General features: G+C 40.2%; 1 protein-coding gene across 3 annotated transcripts in view; it reads right to left on the bottom strand.

Moving 5' to 3' along the window:
• The window catches only part of PHACTR2 (phosphatase and actin regulator 2), a 134,929-nt gene extending 111,677 nt beyond the window's left edge, over positions 1-23,252 (bottom strand). For all 3 annotated transcript variants that reach the window (XM_027632772.1, XM_027632793.1, XM_027632798.1), the window contains exon 1: positions 23,105-23,252. In XM_027632772.1, coding sequence (XP_027488573.1) covers positions 23,105-23,249 — 145 coding nt within the window. In that variant the 5' untranslated portion in view covers positions 23,250-23,252. The remainder of the gene's footprint in view (positions 1-23,104) is intronic.
• Positions 23,253-23,715: the final 463 nt, after the last annotated feature.

Below are 23,715 nucleotides of genomic sequence, written 5' to 3'. Positions count from 1 at the left end.
CTTTTTCTGTTTTTCCTTAAAATCTGCAAACAGATAATTCAATAAAGAAAAAACAAGGAAAGACAATATATCCTGGTCTGAGGATCTGAGGCGATACCCAATTTATGGTGAAACCAACAGCAAAACTTCTGCTTCAGTCTGGCCAGGACTTCATCTCTAGACATAAAACATGTGGCCAGGCTTATATTAAGGATAGGGGAGATTCTGGATGCTTCAGTTTGTTTTAAGTACTATGAGTGAAAATACATGAAGAAAGTCTTCAGCTATGCAGTAGAAGAGTGTGCATTTGTCTTAACCCTCTCTCTCAGTTGAAGTAAAATTTAGACAAGTGAGAGTTAGGTAATGTTCATTTAAATGACAAATACCACCCTTAGAAAAATGATTAAATAAATACTGAAAAGCAAAAGCAGCTTTTCAAACTTTGAAGGCTGACAAATTACTGCTAGTGTGAAGTCATGCATGATACATGATGCACTATACACTTAGCCAGACATACCTGATCACCTCGTTAGAGGTTACTGTTTTGCAACTTGATTCGTGAAACAGAAATCTGACCAGACATAAACTAGAAACGACCAGAGGAGACACTTTACAAGATCCACTAAAGAGAGAAACAACTTCAGCTTGCTACCTTACTGTCTCTTCCCCTTAGGTACTGCTAGGTACTGTTATCATATAGATCTTTCCACTAAACTGTATTGCTTTTGAACCCCATAGTGCACATAAAGTAAAATCCATCAACCAGAAGTGACTATCAAATAAAGGAGCACTTCTAGGTGCTGCCAGGTGCTGCAATATTTGTAAAAGAGAATGGCAGGAGAGACTAACTAAAGCAGAGTTAAAGACACTGCTTGAGTGTGTTCTCCCAAATGACTTTTAAAAATACCTATTTATCTATAAACTTTTTTCCTAATTTACCATACTGGGACTGAATTCTCAATTAATTCTGTTTCTGTTCCACATAGAAGGGATTTGCTTTACACACCTATAGTCCAAGTTATTTTATCCATATGAAAATTTGGTATCTGATGGAATTACGTCTCACCTCTTCAAGCTCAGGGTCATTACTACTTCAGTCCCTGAGTTTCTTTGGAGTTGCAAGGATTACTTTCCTCCTTCATGGGCAGGATATCAAGTTGAATGGGCTGTGTAACAGTCCCGTGTGCCTAAATGGGATCTGTCTATGCTGTGCTAGTAGAGACCCCTGAAATTAAACACTCATCTTTTTTTCCTGTATCTACTTCACCTCCTCTTTCCTGACCCAAAATGAGATATTTATGAATGAGAACTTTCTCTGCATGATCACCTGCTCAAGGGATCCAGCTAGACCAGAATCACAGCTCCATATACTGTTAGCACAAGGTGCTTCATACTTCCACAAAAGGATATTTTTTTTTAATGACTATTAGTCAAAGATTGACTTTGCATATTTAAGTGCAGAAAGTGTGGTGAATTGACTGTCTGTTAGTGTATGTGTAATTTGACTCTTTGTACCCTCATCAGTCACAGAAATGTCTGTTCACTTTGACTTCTGCTAAACTCTTGTCCCTAACTGCTTTAGGTACCACATAAAGCATCACTTTACCTTGCACAGCTTGATGATATTCTGACAACAACAGAACAGATGTTCAAATGCACCTCAAAGGTAATGAAAGGACAGGTATATTTTAATTATTATAAAATATAAGTTTTCCCTGCAGAGGCTTGTTAACAACAGCAGTCATTTTTATTCCAATTTGGTAGCTAATATGCTTGCCAGGAATTACTGTAAAATGCGTGTGACAAACACAGAGCCCAACTGATATCAGCAAAGTACACCAGATAAATTGGCAAGCTGGAGATGTGCCATATGCAGAGGTTGCGAAAAATGCATTAGAAAGAGTTTGCTTTTGCTGAATGAATAGACAAGGTAAATATTTTTCAGCTCAGGATGAAACTGTGTCACCATAGGCTATACTTTCATGAGGCCACAGCTGGCCAGTATAGCAGAAGAAAAATGAAACCCCAGAGTAATTTCAGGTAATAATGCCAATAATTCAGCAGCCCAAACTTTTTCTTCTGAGTCAGAACTCCAACAGTGCTCCACTCCAGCATGGAGCCAGAGGGTGAACTACTGTTAATATAACATAAAAACTTCCAGTGCCGAGTGGTGTATTATGATGAACTCAGCAACATGTTATAAATCTGGTACAAACTGCTTGGTTGCTTTGCACAGAATTATGCATATCTTGGGAAGAAGGGAAGAAAGACCAGAGAATTCGACTGAAGAGGAAACAAAGCAGCCAGGGAAACTCTGGAAAGACATCCTAAGGAAAACGTAAGACCACATGCCAGGCGAAAAAGACCGAGCTGCAAGCAGTGAAATGATGCCCTTTTGTTTGACTCCCACTGTCTTCGGGGAAACAGAACTTAGTGTACAACCAGATGAAGAAATCAAAGACATTTCTGCTTCTATTATCAATTTCTCCTCATAAGTGAAACAGCACATCAGGTTGTGTGAAAGTTCAAAAAGCAGCCAAATGTGGATGGCAAATTGGTTTGTGCTATTTCTTTCCTTCCTTAGCTCTTACTCAAAGTAATCTGTTTATTGTAACATGCCTTTCACCTGGGCATCCATTCCCAGGGTGTCATGCAAGGCAGTTTAATCCCTTTTGTGGCAAACAAGTCAGCACTCTTTTCCTGGGGTGGTAATCAGGCGCAAAAAGAACTCCAGAGCAACATTTGTATGGCACTGTTCCTTTTCTTTTGCCCTTACAATAGCAATCACTTGTAGTTGCAGTGCCTGTTTGGTGCACAATCTAGGATGCTGTAATTAACTTCTGAACAGTCTTTCTATTAAAGCATCAACAAAGGTGTAGGAGGGGAAATTATGTATTCTGCTTCCGTTTACTTCTAAAAATAACGACATTTCACCGAGAACATGCTGCTGAGAGAGCATATTTAGATACACGGGGAATGGTGCCCTCTTGAGAGCCATATTAAAAATCTCATTAAAGCTATTACAAAAGAGGGTTGGGTATTTCAGAACTATGTTGTTCTTCTCTTTACATTGCAGGGTGGTGAGAAGTATAAGCTTCTTTCCTTCAATGAGAAAGAGAATATTATAGAAAGACCCTGACAAAAATATATTTGAAATATTCTTTCTATTTGCATTATTAATAGGTTTGAATTATTAAAATGTGATGAATTTGAAATAGCTAATTATTTTACTGCTGGTGTCTTTTTCTTCTGTCACTGAGGTCAGCCTGGACAATAGGATTACAATGAAGATTGTTCCCTCCTGGATTTCCCATTTTCCATCTTGGTTTTGAAGCACAGGTATGCTGTCTTTTGATAATTTCCTTCCTCTAATTTGTTTTCAGTCTACCAGTGTGGGTAAATGGCACAATCATATGCAGTCTTAACCTCCCAACCCTTCTGCTCTCTACTTGTCCTCTCAGGTCACATTCTTCAAGTCTAACAAACCCCCAAACTCCAAGCATTTTGGTGAAGTCTTGAAATGGTGTGCTTCTTGTGGTAGTTTCAGCATTTATCTAAAGCAGTTTTTCAAATATCTTTAAATTCTTACAAAACCTTAGCATTGAGCATAAATTACTTCACAGTGATTAACCTCTCAAGTGCTTTGGAATTTTATCTGGATTGTGATAATGCTTTCTTTGTGTGCCATAGTGTGGTGGGGGAAAAAAAAGGGTTTTTCCCCCTGGAGTTAAAAAAAAAATGGTAACCCCTGAGGGGGGTGGTGTCTCTCTTGGTGCTGACCCAATCAGCGCCCCTGCAAAATTAAAACATATCACACCAGACTGGAAAAGAAGGGTGATGAGGTAGCTGGAGGAGAAGTGGCCATGTTCTGAAGCCATGAGGAGAAGGGGCAGGAGCCCCGCTGGGGGGCCTAGGCCCCCCCCAGGCCCCAGCTGGGGGGCTGCAAGAACTTGAAACAGTGTTAAACTGGACCAGGTACTGTAGCTAAGAGCTGGGGGAAGTTTCTCCACTGTGAGCAGCACCAGGAGATACTGAAAGTGGCAGCAGAGCAGCAGTGAACGGAGAGACTATAGCAGAAAGCCAAGGGGATAAGAAACAAGCATGCAGCTAAGCAGAGAGACAGAGAGATGTCTGAAGGAGAGAGAGAGAGAGAGCAACAGAGCAAGACTAAGCTCTAAAGAGAGAGTTTTGGGGTAAGAACTGAATCAAACCCCCCCAAACCCATTTGAGACCCCTCCTAGGAGGAGGCGGTGGACCCCTACTTGAGGGGAGTCTTGGAATGCAGCAGTACCAGAGAGAGGAGCTGAGAAGCTCAAGACATCCTGAAAGCTGGACTGGGATGGCCAGACGGAATGCGGAGGGGGTGACCTTGCCTCCCCCACTGCTGCTGCCTGGCTGGCAGCCTGAGGCAGAGCGCAGGAGCTCTGGTAGAACTCTTGAGGCAAAGACTTGCAACTGAAAGCTGCCCGAGACGTTCTGACTCAGGGGTAAATCCCCTGAGGAAAGGGACCGTCATGAAGACCCCTGTGCTTCGTGATATGACATGGTGAAGTGAGCCTGTCCTTGCTTTCGCAGTCCACGGGACAGAGAGAGACCTTCGACTGGAGTCGAAGAGCTGAGAGGGGTGAGAGAAGACCCCTTGTGTGTAATGGAAAGAGATCCAGCTACAACTACAACTACAATTGCTGCATGGAAGAAGAGAGACTGCTGCTCTGAAAGTGGAAAGGATCTTTCCTTCTTCCCTTCTGAACTTTTATTGCAGGGAGAAGAGATTTGATCCATTGTAAATATTGCTTTATCATAGGAGAGATAGTTAGGATTATGTATATAATGTATTATAATATTTGTGTAGTGATTGTAATATAATTCCCTTCCCCCCATACTGAGTCTTGTGTTTTGTCTGGAAAACCCCTCTCACACTGGGTTGAGTTGTGGGAGGAGGGCTTGGACTCAGGAATTGGATTTTGGGGGTCTCAAACTACAACACATAGTTATATGAAAAACAGACCAGAGGAGAGGTATGCAAATTGACAGAAAGCTGTATTACCTCTTTGCTTGAATTTGTGAAGACCATTTTGATTCGCAGTGCAGTCCTCTCCAGTGCTTGCAACTTTCCTGGCTTGGTAATAGTTGCAAAATTTGCAAGGATATTCTGTAATCCTACATTCAAATCAAAACTGAACCACTGAGTACAACTGGGCCAGGGATTGCCCTGTGCAAGATCCTGCATGAGATGCCCTTTTAGACTGACAGAAAACTGCTGATAAATATTTTTGAGAGCAACGTTGTACACCCACTTCATGGAGATTACATCTAGGTCGTGTTACCATGGCTTACGTGTGAAACACAGTCCTGCGACCAGTCTCAAAATCTTTTTGATGTTGAGATGTACCAAATCAAGACACATCTAGTGTTTTCCTTCACCAGGCAACTTAGCTCTCCAAAGCAGAAAATCAAATGCATTTATCACACATTTTCTCTCATTTAGTTATTGACTCAATTATTTTCTAAGTACTTGCCAATTGTTCAACGTAGCTCATTCTGGAACCTTCCTAACATGACTTTTAATCTAACTGGTTAGATTAAACAACTGGCTGTTGTTATAAAACATCACACTGAGACCAGGACACTGCCATGCAACAGTGTCTTGCAAAGCCCTCTCTCAAAGAGCCAATATCAGCTCCCATGCTGCTCCAGACTGTAGTGGGGTGCTTCGCTGAAGCTCTGCCAGCATGACAGACACAGCATTGACTGTGGCTTGCTCTGGGAAGCCATACATGGAAATAGTAACACAGACCCAGGTAATTAATTTTCCTGTTCAGCTTTCACGGATGGGGGCAGAAGAGACAGCATGGTACACTCGTTTATTTGCCACCTGCCAGACAGTCCTGGGGAGAGAGACCTCCAAGCAAAGTGTTGTGTTGCTACACCAAAAGCAAAAACTTCTTCCACATGTAGCAAGGACAATCCAGGCCAAGACAGTTGCTCGGCTGAGCAAGGGCTGCCAGGGATGGTGGAATGCCACAAACTAAGCTCAAGAATGCATAGAGAGGCCCAAAAAATACAAGGGCAGAAAACAATGTCACTGAAATATTTGTAAAGAGCAGAAATATAAATCAGTTAAGGAGGTACTTGCTCTCAAGCTGCTGACACGTGGTTTACAAGATAAGATGAAAGAGATGAAGTTCATCTAAAAAGAAGATTGTGCTGGCCCCACATTTCAATGAGCCCAATTAAATTAAAGGAACAATCCTGTCAATGTCTATCTTTGCTAGAAATCAGCCATGCAGCCCACTGATTGTCTGCACAGTTATACAAGTCCTATAACATTCTAGTAATTTAACATTTTTAGTGACTTTGTATCCATTTTGCCACGCCTCTTTTGGAAAAAGATGATGTTTAAAGATAACTAAGCAAATTACATCAATTTCTGAGCTAGACCAGTCCACAGAGACCCTCCTATGACAGGTTTAATGATCACATTTCTATTTTACGAAAGTCAAGTGCAATAGATAAACTTTTTCATATGCTTAGTCAGAACTTGCAAAATCTCTGCTATATATCTCTCACAGGTTTTTAAGTCCAAATCAAAAATTAAATCTCTTCGGAAGAAAGCTAAACAGTTAAACTAAAAGGAAGCATTCAGATACCGTATTGTCCTAAGGTTTCAATAAGCAATGAAGTAAGCCACCCTATTTATTGCATATTTAGGTCAATGTTGTATCTGAATACAAAAGGTTAGTGTATAATTTTCAAATTCATAAAAAACAAGCTAAACCAAAACAAGACCAACCAACCAACCAATAACAACAAAAAACAACAAACCAACTGTGCTTTTCATCCTGACATATTACCAATCACACATTTCAAGACCTGGATGGAACCACACCATGCTTCCTCCCCCAGAATCCAGGACATGAAGATCTTCTACCACCCCGCTCTAGCAACACAGCCTGACCCAAAGCTTTCAGAAAGTCTGCAGCAGCAGCCCTAGATATTCTTGAGCCACAGGGGTTGAAATACACCAAGCATTTCTTGTGGATGCTGTGGAGTGAGGGAGCTTTGGCTCCTTAGCCTTGCAGATGCTGCAATGGCTGCTTGGACATTGCTGGAAGAGTATGGCTGCTAGATGCTTGTACTTGGCCGGGACCAGGCTAATAAGGGCCCTTTTTTTTTTTTTTTTTTTTTTTTTAGTTTCTTCTCCTCATCCCCCATTCATCTGCACATATATGTGGGAGATGGTCAGAATTTACAGATATAATTTCCTGGACATGGATTACATTCTATAAAATGACACACTCATTTTTCACTGAGTCACTTTTCATGATCATTTCAGCAAGTATTGAATAAACAATAGAGAAATACTTTGATAAGTTAGTAAGAGTGTTCTTTTCATGTTTCATTTGGTGATACATCATGGGAAAACTGCTTTAACTTACTTTTAGTCATATATCTAGTGTCTATAATTTTACTATTTCATGTAGAAGAAAATTCCTGTTGCAGACGTACTGGCATACATGACCACTTTGGTGACATCTTTGATACTTATCAATTGCATATGAGCCACTTAATGTTACTGTCAGTTTATTTCATGAAATACAACCTAAAAGCAATAATCTAGCCAGGCCCTCTTCCTCCAAGAATAAAAGAAATAAGAAAAAAAAGAAAAAAAAAGCTTTTTCCTGCCATAAAATTGTTTACAAGTTGGAATGAATGAGTGATTTCTCTCTTTCAGGCTTCTGGGGAAAGCCTTTTCCATGCTGAAGTAATCAAGCTGAGAGAAGGAATTACTGTTCAGACTAGTCAAGGGATTCTGTATCTGCTATTAGAGCCACATACATCAAATCTAAATCTCTAGCAGGCCAGCAAAACATCAGGATAAACAACAACTACTTAAGTGCACAATGCCAATCAAGGTCTAGATGTGTATTTCTGAACACATTTTATAGATCCAATTGAGTTTTGTTTTAGAAAAGACTACTTCAAGTTCAGCACATACAAAAATTTTAGTCCAATTATTTTAATGATTTCTTTCTCGAAAGACTACATAATAAATGTACAGCTCAACCTGAGAGTCTGCTTCGTGAACTTGCTGTGGACCAGGGTCAAAGCACTCTGAGCAAATACTGGAAAACCTGGTACTAATTAAAGCCAGCTTCTCTCATAACAGATCAATGTCCAAGTGTGCAACAGGCTGCTGGCAAATAATAAGAGCTTCTGTTAGTTCCTAAACAACACAGACAACAGATCTTGCTCACTGACTCCTCAGCAGTTTGACAGATCAATACAAAACCCACAAGCCCTGACCTAAGTACATCAGAATCAATATGACAAGGAGATCCAATTTCACTAGCACAACCAATAATGCCAAGCTTGTAGCATTACCTTGGCTGAGGGAAGAGCGATGGCTGATAATAACATTTTGTGTTGTTTAAATATACATTTTATGGATTAGAAAAAAAGGGGTGGGGCGACCTTCAAGAAATTTAAAAGGCTGACACACCATCCCATCCCAATGCAGCTTTGTGCCTTTAAACACAGCTGAATTTGCATTTAAGGCACAGAAAGTAATAATGACCCTGCTGTGACTTCACCTGGGAAGGAGAAGAAACCGGGCAAAACCGGCTCAGAGCAATCTACCAACTCTGCTGCAGGAGGGCTGATCACTCCCAATAAACAAGCCCGTATTTCCCGTCTTCCCGTCCTGCAAGCAGGAGCAGAAATCCAGCGCCAGAGAAACGGTGTTTGCTGATCAGCATAGCAACCGCCCCATCTAGTGTATCAGCCTCACACGGCAGCATCTCGAGGAGACACAGAACCTCTCACCCACACGAGATTTCCCCCAGCACTCTCCTGGCAGCCAGCTGGGCAGCTGGGAGATTAAGACACCTAAATAAGCATATGGAGGGATAGATTATGGGAGGCGTGGTAAATGGGTCAGAAGATGGAGGAGGCAGTTGTGAGAATATGGTGTTGAGGCATAGAAGGTGTACAGCTGGGCTTAGGGAAGGCTGTTTTGGTGGTGACAAGGCCAGATGCCACACTAATTGTAAGGATGCTCTTAGCTCTGAAGTCTTATGAAAAATAACTGAAGAGGCAACAAAACAGGAGCTACGAGAGGGCTAATCCTACTTTATGGCTGGGCAATATATTTCCATTTCAACCTAAGCACCCTCACAAAACCCAAAAATCTTTGCTTTTCCAACTTTTTTCCATTTCCTTCCTCCTGCAGCAGTAAGATTATTGAAGCTGTTTGTCATTGTAAATAGGCAATATCATGAACAGCAAAAGAAAGCTCCATTACCTTATACATTCATTATATAGAGAAAAAATAAAAAAGACTGCTCATATGAGTGAGGCTTTCTTCAAGCAATTACTATAGTGCAAACAAATTGTTTAAAGCCACCAACCTACTCAATTTGTTGTTTTCTGTGGAATAGTCAGTGTTTTTAGGCTCCTTCACAGACTGTTGGAAAATCTTGGTCTGTGGACAATTCTCCTCATATCCATGGCAGAGTAGACCTGGAGCTAGTAAGAGTCCAGCACATCAGCTCTGTTGGCCACCACAGGCAGATGGACTCCTACAGTAATTGATACTAGATGGAGAGCATCCCCACTTCTCCCACACTTGGTGGGCATCGTAGTACAAAAGATCTGGAGAATAAAGATTTTCCACTGAACAGGAATTAAAAATGTGCTGAGCCAAAACATAGTTTGCTGGATGTAAACTGAAAGAAGCAGAGCAGAATCAATGGATTTTTACAGACAAAAAATCATTTGCTATGTTTGTGAACATAATGGTTGGACTAACCAAAAAGAAGTATCAGAAATTTGAATGAAGTAATTTCTTTTGTTCCTGACAGGGATCTTTCACATTTTACACTTTTTCCATTTTCCTTTGCTATCTAAGTCAGTATTTTCTTCCTCCTCCCTGGCCCTTCCTACTCCTTTTGATACTATAATAAAAGGACTAGTAGAGGGAGATAATATCCCTCATATAAGAGAAGAAGACCTAACACACTCCTCACTCCCACTCACAGGCAGCAGAGGTCGGAAGAAATGGATAATCTTCACCTCTTCCTGTCCTTACCCAAGTAATATGGAGCCCAGGCAGGGCTTTCATCCCAGAAGGAGATCCCCTTCTGTGAAGGTAGGCTGCCTGGAGACACCCACATCAAGTGTACGTTCACAGGGCTTTTACAGCATAAAGGTAGAAGTTGCTCTATAATGTTGCCTACTATGGCATTGTTCTAGATGCTTTCTACTTGCTCATTGTTTAATTTCCTTTGGAAAACCATCTCACATAAATTTTGATCATTATTGACCCTGGGCAATCACAAAACGTGTTAATGCATCTCATGCCTGCTTACATTAGGATTTTACTAAGAGGTTGGAGCTGAAAAAAATCCAATCTTCTCCCAAAGTTTTCAACACCAAAGTCCAGCAGTCATTGAAAATAAAAAAACACAGCTGAGTATGTGACTGTAAGAACCAAACCAAAACAATGTTAAGCAGTGGAAAGTTACAATGAAATCATAATCCCAGAGACACTGCAGTAGACTTAATTGGCAGTGCACTGCTACATTTCAAAGAAGGGGGCTGCACAGCAGCTGAAGGTGAAACTTTGGTGGGATGCAGTCCCAGTGATGGCTTGGCTGGACCACACTGGCTTAGCCTGAGTGGCCTGTTCCATCGAAAAATGCTTGGCCTACTGGAAGTGCTGGGTCTCCTCCCTTTTCTTAAAGCCAGTGCATTTCCTGAGAGATCATAACATCTGTATTATCCCAAATCATTGAATTGGGAGGAAAAATGACAGCACAGACAGGAAGGGGAAAGAAACAGGGTGCCCAGCTCTTTCTCCATCCATGGCAACCTCAAAGTGCAGTGACTGAAGTCTGTTTCTCTGTTCAGAGCAAGGATCCATATGCCCAGCCTTCAACATTCAGCATTTCTCTTGGAGATACCCAATAGCTACCGACTGGTTCCTTCCTTCCCTGTGGCTGTGTACCTGTATTTTTTAGGAGAGAAAGCAAGGCTCCACCAGTCTGATAGCTAGATGCTTATATTTCAGTGGTTTAGAAAAATGTCATTTAAATGAACTGGACTGAATTGAAGGTGGGTAATTATTTTTTCATATATACCCACTTCATTGGACCCAGGAGCCCTTCAGTGCCTATGTACATGGCATACTTGACATGCTGTTATTCCCTGTGTTCCATGAACTCTCAACAGAAGAACTCGTACTGCAATTTTACAGAGAAAAAATATGCACCCTTTCTAAAAACTGCCCTGCAGTTCTATGGCAGTATTTATTTCAATGCCCACTATCCACACAATTCAGCCAATGTTCAGCACTCTTACAGAAATTCCAGGGCTCAGAGCAATCCACTTCGGGACATTACATCCCTCAGAGAGTCACAGAGAGAAAGTATTGCATTAGAATATTATTGCAAAGAAGGAATTTTGGTTCCTTGAAAAACACTAGCCTTTACTATAGGAGTCTTCAACATCAGGTGAATCCCACAGACATGTGGCATCTATCAAATGCCACTGAACTTGGCTTCTGATTTTTCCTTGGTATAATGATTACACTGGCTGAATCACTTTCACAGTGATCCCAAATTGCTGCAAAAAACTCACTCTTATAACTCTATTTCTGAAAGATTAAGTTCACATTAACAGATGCAGATTAGGGCTACTGAAAAGTGCACATATTTTGATAGTTTTATTGACATGTAAAAGGATGAGAATCAGAAATCATTTGAATATATTTTTAAAACTTGGGCTCTTCTTACAAATGTGCATAATTTGAGGCATCTAATCCTAAATTTGAGAGAGATGCACACTGCCATTTGTAGAGGTCTTTCTGGATTTTTTTCTCTCTCTTCCATTATTGTGCTAATCAATGCTTGTATGAAAACAATTTGGAACAATTCTCATTTACTCCAGACATGATATGCACAAAGTTTAGTTTTCTGGGATTTATTTTCTCTGTGGGGTATGTATAACTGAAACAAATTCACTGAAGCAGAAGTATGGAGTTCCAATAAATATTAGAATTCACTTCACTAATTAGTGCCTGAATTAAAATCTCCTTGTTATAATTCTTTTAAAAGGGCGATTGTCTTAGAAGGCAGACAAAACTTGCTTATTCGATGCACTTTTCGCTGTCAAAACCCAGACGATTAGAATTCATCTAAATATTCTAATTATTCACCTAAAATCATCTAAATATATACTTATCCTAAACATAGGATAAAAGTGCATGTAACAGAACTCATCTTCAAGACACTAAGGGAGAATTTGGGTTTGCCCGTTCATTTCGCTTACCCTATTGTCAGTTATTTATTTGCTGCTTAGGAGAATTCCTTCCCATCTCTTTTGCTTCCCTCTACTTTTGAAGGACGTAAAGAGGACACCCTGCCACAGGTAGAAGGTCATGGATGTGGCTCTTCCAACCAGTCAAAAAGCAAAATGCATCTTCATCTCCTTAGCCCAGTGAGTCTGGTGCACATGGATGGCTTGCATGCTCAGTCTTCTGTCCCACTCCTGTCATTCTTGACTTGACCTAAACATAGAGCAATTTAAACAAAAAAACCCAAAACCAAAACAAAAACCCCCACATCTGCAAAAGACCCTGCTCATTGCTGCAAAAAAGAGTTTCTTTTGACGCAATTTTTAGTGCACTTCCATATCTGGTTTTAAGTGCTTCCAGCACTTAAAGCAGAGAAGCTTTCACTATTCCTCCTGGCAGATTATTCCCCAGTCCAATAAATCCCATTCCCAAGAAACCTCTTTTACACATGCTTGCAGCACTTTTCCAATCTTGGCCTAGAATGAATGGAACAAATATCTTTTTCCCCACAGAGTTTACATAATAATGCAAAAAAGTTGGAAAAGCTGTGTGCTCTGCTGAGTTACTTCCACTCACCAAGAATTTATGTGATAACAACTTCTGTGTTGTCTGAAATACATAATTTCTAATTTTAATAAATTACAATATCTCTATCAAAGTGCAAAGCCATCCAAAACAGACAATATTATTACAAACTTCATAGAAGACATAAGAAAAGAAGCATAGAAGCATAGAAAATCTTTAAACTGCTGACACCAAGGCAAAGTCTCATGGGTCTTTCTCTGCCTGAATTCAGCAGATTGGTTACAGATATCTTGCTAGCACTCATTTTGTCGGTGATGTTTTCTTTCTCTTTTTAAAAGACTGGCAACTGAGTTATTTTAGACATTATAAAAAAGAAGTGCTTTTGTTTTCATTTCACGTAACCCAGCTTGAATTAAAAGTGATTTCAGAGTAATGCCTAAGTTGCTGTTGGGCAATTACCTCGCTATTTGAGACAGTGTGCCACCTTTCCTCACCCAAGGATAGACAAACCTGTGAAGCTTCCTGGCACTGCCTCCACAGCAGGCACTGAGTGAAAGGCTTTATTTTTCCCCATGGAAATTGCAAGGGGAGGAACTTTCTTGCACGGTCTGCTGATCATCAGGAGAGCTATTTGACACAGAGCCAAAAAAGGGGCAGGCAGCACATCTGAAGCTCTCCCTGAAGTCTTTCACCCCTGTAGCTGAAAGAAAGTCATTTGCTCTGCTGTTTCCCTCCCACTCTGGCAGGTCCTGCAGTGCAAGGGTGTAGCTTTCAGAGGCTATTTCAGACAGACCACTAAATGCACAAGCATGTACAATGCACTCATTTACCACGTGTGTAGTGATAAACATCTGTACCACAGAGCAGCTCTTGGCTTGTGAGCCACAATCGTCTACAAAATTACATATATATTCACCATTTACCATAGGAAGATCCCATTAGACAAATCTCAAGATGACTTTCTAAATATGAGAAAACTCTGAAAATTACTGCATTGATTCTTTGGAAATCTTTCCCCAAAATGATTTTTGCTATTTGTAGATCAAAAGCCATTGTTTATCTCAACTTCCAAAGAATAAGGCAAAATTCATAGCAGATGTGCCTCCAAACACTTAAATAGCTGGGTTGCAGACTATTTTTTTTGGATTTGCTATTCACTAAAATGAATTGTTGTGAAATATGCCATTCAGTTTTGTTTGCAAGAAGGCATAACAGGAAGATACCATTATTTTTTTTTAATTAAATGTTAAGGGCTCAAAAGTCAAACGGCTGGAAGAAAGATGCCATGCCTCTGGGGAAATGTAACTCTCCCTTCTTGGCTCAATTCTAAGGACATAGGGTCAACAGTCTACTCAGAGAAACACAGGCAGAGGTGGCTATAAGCCTAATTAATAAAGGCCATCCTTGGGTCTAGTACACTTCATATCATGGCTTGGGATGTCCACTGGTCCCTGATGAATTACACTGGCTCTGTCTGTGTAAGTGAAATAACTTATTTCAAATCCAACCATTCTGAGATAGCCCAAACTGCTTTAAATAAGAATAACATTCAGAAATATGTCTTGTAGATGCCGTCTTTTTGTGCTATGCTTTGGTAGCACTCATCTTTTTTGCAGATAAAAAGGTCACAGTTTCATTGGTGGTTTAAACCACTACCATTTACTGGCAGCCCTGACACAGGGCAGCAGAGAAATTAAATTAAAAAGTGGCAAGCAGATGACTGCTAATTATCTTTTCACTCATAAAGTTTAAATATAGTTGCTTGTGTTTGAACACAAAGAAGGCCTGCAATTAGGACACATTCAACTGCAAATGCACCACAACCCCCTCTTTACTGTGCCTGTAGATGACACAAAACAATACCTCAATACTAATTCTACTTGGTGCCTATAATTTTCTTCAGTACTGTGTATGTTAGTCACAGATATAATTTAAAAGCTGTGATTCTCCCCCGAGAAACAGGAAAAGCAAATACACATGCTCTGAAGTTAGAACTTTGCTCAATGTGCTCTTTGTGCTCTGGTTCTGTTCTATACTGAACACCCTTATTCTTTCAAGAAAGCATTTTAACCTTTGATTTAGCCATAAGAAAGGAAAGTGGCAGTGGTTACACTTGCCTTTAATAGATGGACAGGGTCCCTTAGGATAATAACATTTCTGTGGCAAGGAAATTCTGGCACTTCTTTGCTGCCTTTATTTCTGTTCCTGCTCCCTAAACTAGATGAAAAAACCTCCTATCCCAGATTTCTGTATGACGAAAAATTATAAAAACATCAGATTAATTTTCTGAAGTGACAATTTACCATTTTTAGATTTTGTCAGATATTTCTTCTGAAAATGTAAAAGTGTGCCTGAAATCAGGACTGTTTCTACAAAAAAAAATTATTTTCACAAAACTTTTATTTTATGAGGAAAAATTTGTGTTCTAAGAAACTGAAGATAACTTGATAACTTTAAATAAAGTAAGGGTTGTGCCAGAGTTCATCTGTTTCCTGATCCTTGCCACTGCGTCAAGCTTTATCTTAGCCTTTATCTTAGCAAGGCTCTGAAGCATTTCTCCTTCATTCCTAATATTTAGCAACTCTTTCTTTTAAAATTTTTAGGAGATATTTTAGCCTTTTGCAATGAATTCATAAAATTGAATGAACCTCTGCCCAAACTTTACAAATTCTGATCTTTATCTCCCTGTGACAATCAGAAAATAAACGTAATGTTTATTTATTTGATGTTATTAATTGGAGGTAATTGCATTATTAGTTTATAAACTTAATGTTATTAATTGTAGGTTTCTAGTCCCTTCACATCTCAGTGCATCAGACTCGAATGGGCAGGATGAAACCTGACATATACCCAACCAGACCTACACAAAGAATCACCAAACATCAACACAATATAAATGACATTTACTGGAAGCTATGGAGAATACAGAAAAGAAGCTAGTAGAGAAGAGGGGAGTGAAAGACTGCGAAGAAGGTGACAGGAAGAAAGCGATAGATGAGTGCCTCTTATTTCCAATATAGTTTGAATAGGAACAACTTGGGTAAAGATGCCAAAACTGAGCTACCAACTGATGCATCCAGATAATGGAAATAGTGTGTGGTATTGTGCAACTGGGCAAATTCCCCAAGCCGTAGCCAACACAACTTGTGTGTGAGACAGAAATCATGTCTGAAGCTGAAAGGAATCAAAAAGCAGCTCATTTTAATAGGAAGCCACTCTCTCTGAACAAGTTTTTGTTCTAGATACTAAAAACAACGCAAACGTTAAAAAAATTAGATCAAGCTGTAAAATACATATTTAATTAAAAATAACTAATAAATGCTACATTTCCTAAAAAAAATTAAGACATTTGGTAAAAATATGATCATTATTTTAAAAAGAAGCCATTTACACACAGTATTTTAGCATGTGAAGTGTCACCACGTTGCCCAACTCTGGTAGAATGCTTACTCTTCCACATTGCCTTCCCAGCCCCATACTGTTTGGCCCTGTATTTCTCTGAATACACCCAAGTGGTTTTAACAACAACATGAGAAAGGGGAAGGGCAATGCAGAATGTGCCAGATATATATAAATAACATGAGAGGGATGAGAGCGGGTAGAAAAGTGTCTCGCCACCTAAGCGTGCAGTGGTTTAAGTTGCTCTTTAGCTCCTCTTCTCTACAAAGCTCTGCCTCCACCTGATAGCACAGCCAACCTGCAAAGTGCAGTGGCTTTAAAGCTTCAGGCTGTATTAAAGCAGTGCAAACACCTCTGAGCCCTTTATACTACTTGATACTGATAAAATTTACTAATATTTCACTGCTTCAGCCTTTCAAGTTCAAAAATTGTAACAACATCAAAGGCACTTACGGAATTTATACACAACATCTTAAAAGTCCAATTCTGCATCAAAACTGCATGATGGGCAACAAGTTTTCTCAGCTCACCACCAAGGGAAGTGTTAACTGCCTAAAACCTCTGCTTGTACTTCAGAAAGATCACAGTGCTTTCCACATGAATGAAGAGCAAGAGTAACCCTTGTTGTGGTGGGATTTAAAAATGACAATCTCAAAAATAAAGTGAGAAGCGGTTGAACTTGGAACACTGAAGTCAAGATTTTCTATTTTCTTCTACATATCTTTCCTTTTGTGCCAATTGATTGCACCTGAGAAAAACTAATTTTACCTGCAACATGCCAGGTAAAATGCTAGGGGAAAAGAAAGGAAAAGGAAAGTTTATAACTGAAGATAGGTTTGCCTTATGATAAAGCATATTCTATAAGAACTACTAAAAATTCAGAAACAAGACTAATACTGGGTTTATTGAAAACTGAAATCCTACAGGATTTCTGGCACTGAAAAGATTCTGACTTCAAAACCGAAAAAACAAACAAAAATTTAAATTCTTCATCAACCTTTAAAAAATCTGCCAACTGTCCCCAGTCTTTTGACCTTAAATTGTGTCTGCTTTTTCAGGAAATAATGGCAAAAAGAGAAGGACATGAGGAATGGGGTAGGGAAGAAAGATAAATTATTTATGCAAATGATGGATTTGACTAATGATATGTTTAGGTTTTAAAACCAAAACAAATGCTTTTTTTTTAACAAGTTGCTTACATTCAGTAAGAGAAGGAGCAAAATTTTTCTTCAGCTACTCTTAAGATCAATTCTTCAGCCTTCATACCTGACATGTGGTCTGATATTAAATGGTTACTTACTAGAAGCCACACAGCAGCAGGAAGTGCTAAATGCCAAAGGGCCTTGAGAAACTAAAACACACACAGCAGCAAAACACTGAACAGATCCCCCCATGCAGCTACTGATTAGCTGCTGCAAAACACACATTAAAGCCTATGCTGCAAATGTTTGCAGCTCAATTTCTACTTAGCCAACCATGAAGATTATCATCACATTTAGAAATTTATTTTTTTGAAGCCTGAGCCCAAGTCTGAATATATGACTGTAAAGTTTTTGTCTCAGAAACTGGGTCATGTGTAAATGACATATAGAATACATGGTTTGTATTTGTAAACCATAGTGTGCCCAGGATTTCCCCTTTCACACTTAATCAGGCTAGGCTAACAACAAGAACCTACTCCAGTTATTCTGCAAGAGTTGGTGTGGAATAATATCTTTTAGTCTAAGATAAAACAGGCAGGTTCTTATTTAGCATGCATTATGGTATAAACTCATATTAGAAATGGCTGACTAGAAATGGCTGACACACGCTTCTTCCCTGCATGCACATCTATTTTATAAATTAACCAGGTTTTCAAGCAGACTTAAATTTTTTCAATGTATGCAGTATAAAATGTTCTAAGATTCCTGGATTTTTCCTCAGCATCATCTGAAGTTACATATAAGGTTGACCAGGATGGAATTTAATATTATGGGACGATGGTCTAAGAAGATTATTATAAAGAAATAAATGCTTTAATTCTATAAGCATATGTCAAATTTCAAATGGTTATGTTTGCTGTCTCTTCTTGATACTTCAAATTTGCAAATTGATGAAAAATAATAAAGTGGGCTTAGAGACACGATGCAGAGTCTCTTGGAAATGATGAGTCTAGTTTCTAAATCGCTCAAAATTATTACTTGTTTTAATTTCTACTATAATTTTCTACCTCAGATTATCTGCCTTAGTCTTCTTGTAAAATTCTGTACTTCAATTTATATTGTAAACAAGTCTTGCTTGATACGATGGAGAATGATATTTTCCCATAACTCCCATATTTTCACACAATATACCAAAATCAGCTGCTTCAGTAATGGTATTCTCTCACAGCACCAATCTTCTCCCTCATCAATTCCATCTTAGAACTGAGAAACACTATCTTTCTCACCGTCCACACAATGCACATCTGATGTCTTCTTCACAAATGCTGAATTCAACTCCCATAGACCTTGGTAGGACTTGGTGAATAAGGAAATTGGAATCTGTAGCCATTTGGGGAAATATGAGTACAAGTACAGTGGGAAATACAGGCAAAGGTTAACAGCTACCTACCTACTCATGCAAAATTTACTTTTTTCCCTAGATTCCATGCCCTCAGATAATCAGGTCAATGTCTAGATTAAGAGTATTTTGGATTTCACCATTTCTAGATTGTCAAATACCCTCAGCTGTCAAAAATGTTTCCTTTGCATCAACCAGAAAGTTTGTCCATTAAGAAGAGTATCTGACATTTGTTAAGTTTGCAACATGGAGCACTCTAACAATGAAAAGATAAAATAAATCCAAAAATCCTCAATTTTTTTCTCATCTAATATCAGCCAGTTTAATGCCTTGATCACTACATGAAAGCTTCCCCAGTTCTTCACTTAATTGGGGGATTTTAAGCCATCTTTTTGCTCACTCTATTCTGGAGTCAGTAGCAGATGGCTTCATAGCTGTTACTCATTATCATTTTGAATAAATTAATCCGCAAAAATTCCCAAAGTAATCCTGGCATGTACAAGTTTTGAGGCAGGACTGTCATTTGCACTCTGGCCCTCACTCTGTTCTGCAACCCAACATCTGGGGTATAGCCTGAGGTATTGATGAATTGCTGTCTGAATTCTCAGGTAGGTTTTTTTTGTCTGACATCAGAAAGGCTAAAAAAAAACAGTGAAAGGAATGGAAACATACATGAGGAGCTCACCTCTCTATCTGAAAGGTACATTTCTTACTAGTGGAACAAATTACCTGAAACTTCTCTTTCTTGCTAAAGAGCAAGACCTCAAGAGGAACTGCAACAATATGACAATGTCAATCCCAGAGTAGAAATGGGTGGTTTTTTGACTTCTGGTCTGAGCAGTAAAGTTCCCTTTTCACCAAGATGTACCTCAATACAGACCTCACCGCCTTCGGAACAAAATGCAAGGCTGTATAACAAAACCCACAACACTAAAAAGAGAGCAAACTCAAAACTGTCTAGGCGGACATGAAGATAAAGAATGGGCACCACAGCAGCTGAGGTTGGTGCCTGAGGGCTGTCACAAAGAGAACCGCTGTCTCTGCTTCACAACCGGAGCACAGAGGTGGCTGATATGAAACAGCACATCTCCTCCACCCTGCACCCCAGAACTCACCACTCATGCTGAGAGCTACCTTCAGCCCCATAACTACATAATCTAGAGTTTGGAAGAGCTCTGGGAAAGCATCTGAGCAGAGTCTTTGTTTCAATTGCAGTTCAGTCCCCATCTATGCTGGGCAAATCAAGAAAATTGACTAATTTGATCCACCTTTAAAGTGGGTTTAAATCCAGTCCCTAAACATGGAAGGCTGCTTAAAGGTATGTAATTCAAGCAGCTTTCTTCAAGTGCCTCTGGTGTTGCTCTGAAATTTAGGAGAGTAAGTTTTTCTTCACCAGTCTCCTTTAGATGCTCTGGCAAACCAGCCAGTTGTCAGGTGGAGCGTACCATGACGTCGAAGTGATGCACAGACTATGCCTACCACAACAAACTAGAGGTATGCTGCCTCTGAACTTTGCTGACATTGCACTTTTTCAGGGTCTAAATCAAAATTCCAGGTCATGCCATTTTTACTCATGATGAGGTTCACCTTATTCTTCCTAGAGGTTATGAGAAATAAAAAAAGAGTTGGAAGGTAAAGCTCTCACAAAATAACAGGTAAGGTGAGAGCCCAGAGAGTGAAATTAAGTAATCTTCTACTACTAACACTAAAAGAAAAGGCCAGATTTAAAAAGAAAATCCTGAAAATATATTGTTCTCACATACTTGATGGCAGCTAATAAAATGAGATGCTGTAAAGTGATATCAGGAAGTTGCTTCTGTCAGTGTGTAATAGCAGAACTGGTGGTAAGAAAGCACAGACAGCATAAACGTGGGGACCACCTGACCAGCCTCACTGCACTATCAAGATACATATAGTACTGACCTAGAATAACAAACAGATGAATTTTATGAGCTGCTGCCAAAATTGCTTTAAAAAAATCTATTATATTTCTGTTAGCTAGAAGAGTCTCAAAAAATATTGCCTCTTCACAGATCCTGCATTGAGAATGGTGAATTAGGAGGTGGTAAAATAAATGACAGTATGAACCACCTATGGGGTAGCAACCTATCACTGATGCTGTGAGAGGAAACAATGTCTTCTCAGCAGAACTGGTGTCAGGATCTAGAAAATGAAGACAAATATGTAACAGAAACTGCAGCTTGTGACTTCAACAGTTGCAAGTGATTCAGCCCAGGAACAGGCGGCAAGCAAACATTTTGCAGGTTATTTAAAATGCAAATTGTTCTATAAATGCAGCAGTTGGAGCACAGGTAACATCTGATGTAAATGAGTGATCTGCTTTAATCAAATGGTATGGTTAGAGAAAAAGGTAGAAGAAAAAAAAATACTGCCTCTTTTTGTTTCTCTAAATGCTTCACATTTCCGTCCCCATTACAGCTGTTCTCTAGGTTAGTGGGGGAATGAAAAAGCAGGTTATTTTAATGGCACCTCAGTATAAAGCCAATTCTCTAACCACCACATTAAAAATTAAACAGCTTTGCATCTTTAATGCATACTTTCCTTTTTAAAGAGGGAATCAACACTTGTGTGGCAGAATGTGGTTTTGCTGCATCCAATGAGCAGCTGGAAAAAGATACAGGAAGCAGCAATGGAGAAAATACAGAATGAAAGAAAATACGTTAAAAAAATAAAAACCAGAGAAAACAGCATTTGTCACTTACTGGCAGGAAGTGACAAATCCTCAAAAACCAAGAAGGGCAACAGGGAGGCCTAAATGTTGTGTGTAAGAAACTACAAATAACAACACATCTTTGAAAACACCATCATTTTACTTCCATCGGATTTGTCAGTTTCTCATAATGAACCCAGCTCATTGTTAGTAGTCTTTGTAGTTAAGCCAACAAAAAACATAGTATAACATTGATATGGTCTCAATCCTGCCAACCTCTGTGACAATCCTTCTGTGTCAATCCCTCTGGATCCAGGGGTGTACACATCAAGTCATAGGGCGTTGTTCATGCAATATTATTCCAGGTAGTGCTGAAATACACCTTACACCAAAAAGTAGCCCTTTCTGATTTGGACAAATCACTGGAATCTCCTCCCTCCTCCCTGTCCCTAATGTCCTTCACTGGACTAACTTTTAAGTAGACACAGAAAAAGACAGAGCAAAAAATTATACAGAAACTGGCACATACAGTTGTTTTTGCTTGCAGCCTCTGGCCCCACAAGTTGAATCTACTTGCTCCTATGTGACTAAGCAAGTTTTCACTCCCACTCTTCTCATCAGGCAGGCATAGCCTGTATACTTGAGCCTCCCCAAGCACATGGTCTGCTTTATCTTAAGACTCCCTGAGGAGCAAACATAAGAGGACATTGTGGTCCATTTTAGACTCAAACATGCACTGCAGTGCCTTATTTGTGCTGCAGCAGAAGATGTCTCTCAGTGCATTCTGGAGCTTCCCTGATGGTGGTGTAGTCCTGTGCAGTAGTGTGAGAATGCATTCAAAGTATCTACATCACCAGGGATGTATATGCCTACAGCCTCGTTCTAGTCAATACAGGGTTGATTTGCAACCAGGCAAGTATACATTTTCAAAATGTACTCAGCCCTGTGGAGACCAGAATTTCATTTTCCTTAATGCCTTACCTCAGGAAACAGACTGAGTAAAGCACAGTCCAGAGACTTTGGCCACTTTCAAATATCTGCACTGTGAACTAGGGTCCTCACTTCCTCTCATTTAACACAGCAAAGCTACTCTGAATCCTGCAGAAAGCCTACTCTGTCCCAAACGTCCAGCTTCCACCCCCATATCATCCCATGGGCACTTGCAGTGGTTACCTCCCAAAGGAAGATGGTGGAATATTGATTTACCCATTTTTTTTGCCTCACCTGCTAATGAAAATCAAGAAACAGATAAAAGTGCATGGGGTAAAATTCTAACATGCAGCTGAAGTGTAATGTGTGAAGCAGTGGGACGAGAAGTTATGATGTTCTGGCAATACACCCAGAAGCTTTCCTGGAACTTTTCTGCCCTTGCAGTCAAAGATGCTTTGTCAAACGGGTGGGTACCCATGGCATTATCAGGATTCATTTAGGTGTGAGAACACGGGTATGATAAGCCAGGAACTTTCTGAACATCATCTTAAGGAGTAAATTAAGCACGTAAACCAGAGACACACACTTTGGCCACCGTGTCCTGGGTCTGGGAGAGCTGGGCAGGGTGTGGAGTAGGATGTTTTTTCCCAAATTCTTTAGTTCAGCTAGGCTTGGAGGTCTCTCCCTCCCTCCCTCCCCCTTACCTGAGCCGCCCACGATGGACCGCAGCAGACAGGTTCTCCGGGAGGAGGAGAAGGAGGAGATGTCGCTTTGGGAGCGGCCGCGGGGACCGGGCAAGGACCAGACGGGCAGCAGTGCTGCCCCGTTGCTCTCCGGCCTCTCAGCCATCGCCGACCGGGAGCCTAGACTTGCAGGGAGGAGAGAAGAGGAGAGAGAGAGGCGGCGAGGGAGGGGACAGGGAAAGTTTGTAGAGGAAGAGCCGCCTCCCTCCTCTGACCGCCCTGCAGGGACGCCGTCGACCTTTTGGGTCTCTGGGAACATAAAATCTGCCTTTGCACAGGAGCAAAGCGAAGTGGAGGGGTAGGTGCGCGGATGCCCCCATTCCCCGGGGTGGCTTCATGCTCCTCGCTCCCGTCATTTAAAAAAAAAAAAAGAAAAAGAGTCAGTTAAAAAGAGCCAAGCAAACCACACTGCCAGTTCTGTTTTGTGTAATAGGGTGCCCTCCCCCCGCAAAACCAGGAGGTTGCACAAGGCATCGCACCCCTGCAAAAGAGTGAGGAGAGCGATGAGTCAAACATCTCCCCCCTATCTTTCTTAAAGGTTAGGTTGCACGCAAGAGGCTTTGCTTTACTCC

This window comes from Corapipo altera, unplaced genomic scaffold, assembly GCF_003945725.1.
Source record: "Corapipo altera isolate COAL_440 unplaced genomic scaffold, ASM394572v1 2b, whole genome shotgun sequence".
Classification (NCBI taxonomy): domain Eukaryota; kingdom Metazoa; phylum Chordata; class Aves; order Passeriformes; family Pipridae; genus Corapipo; species Corapipo altera.
This window is presented reverse-complemented; position numbering and strand designations above follow the sequence as displayed.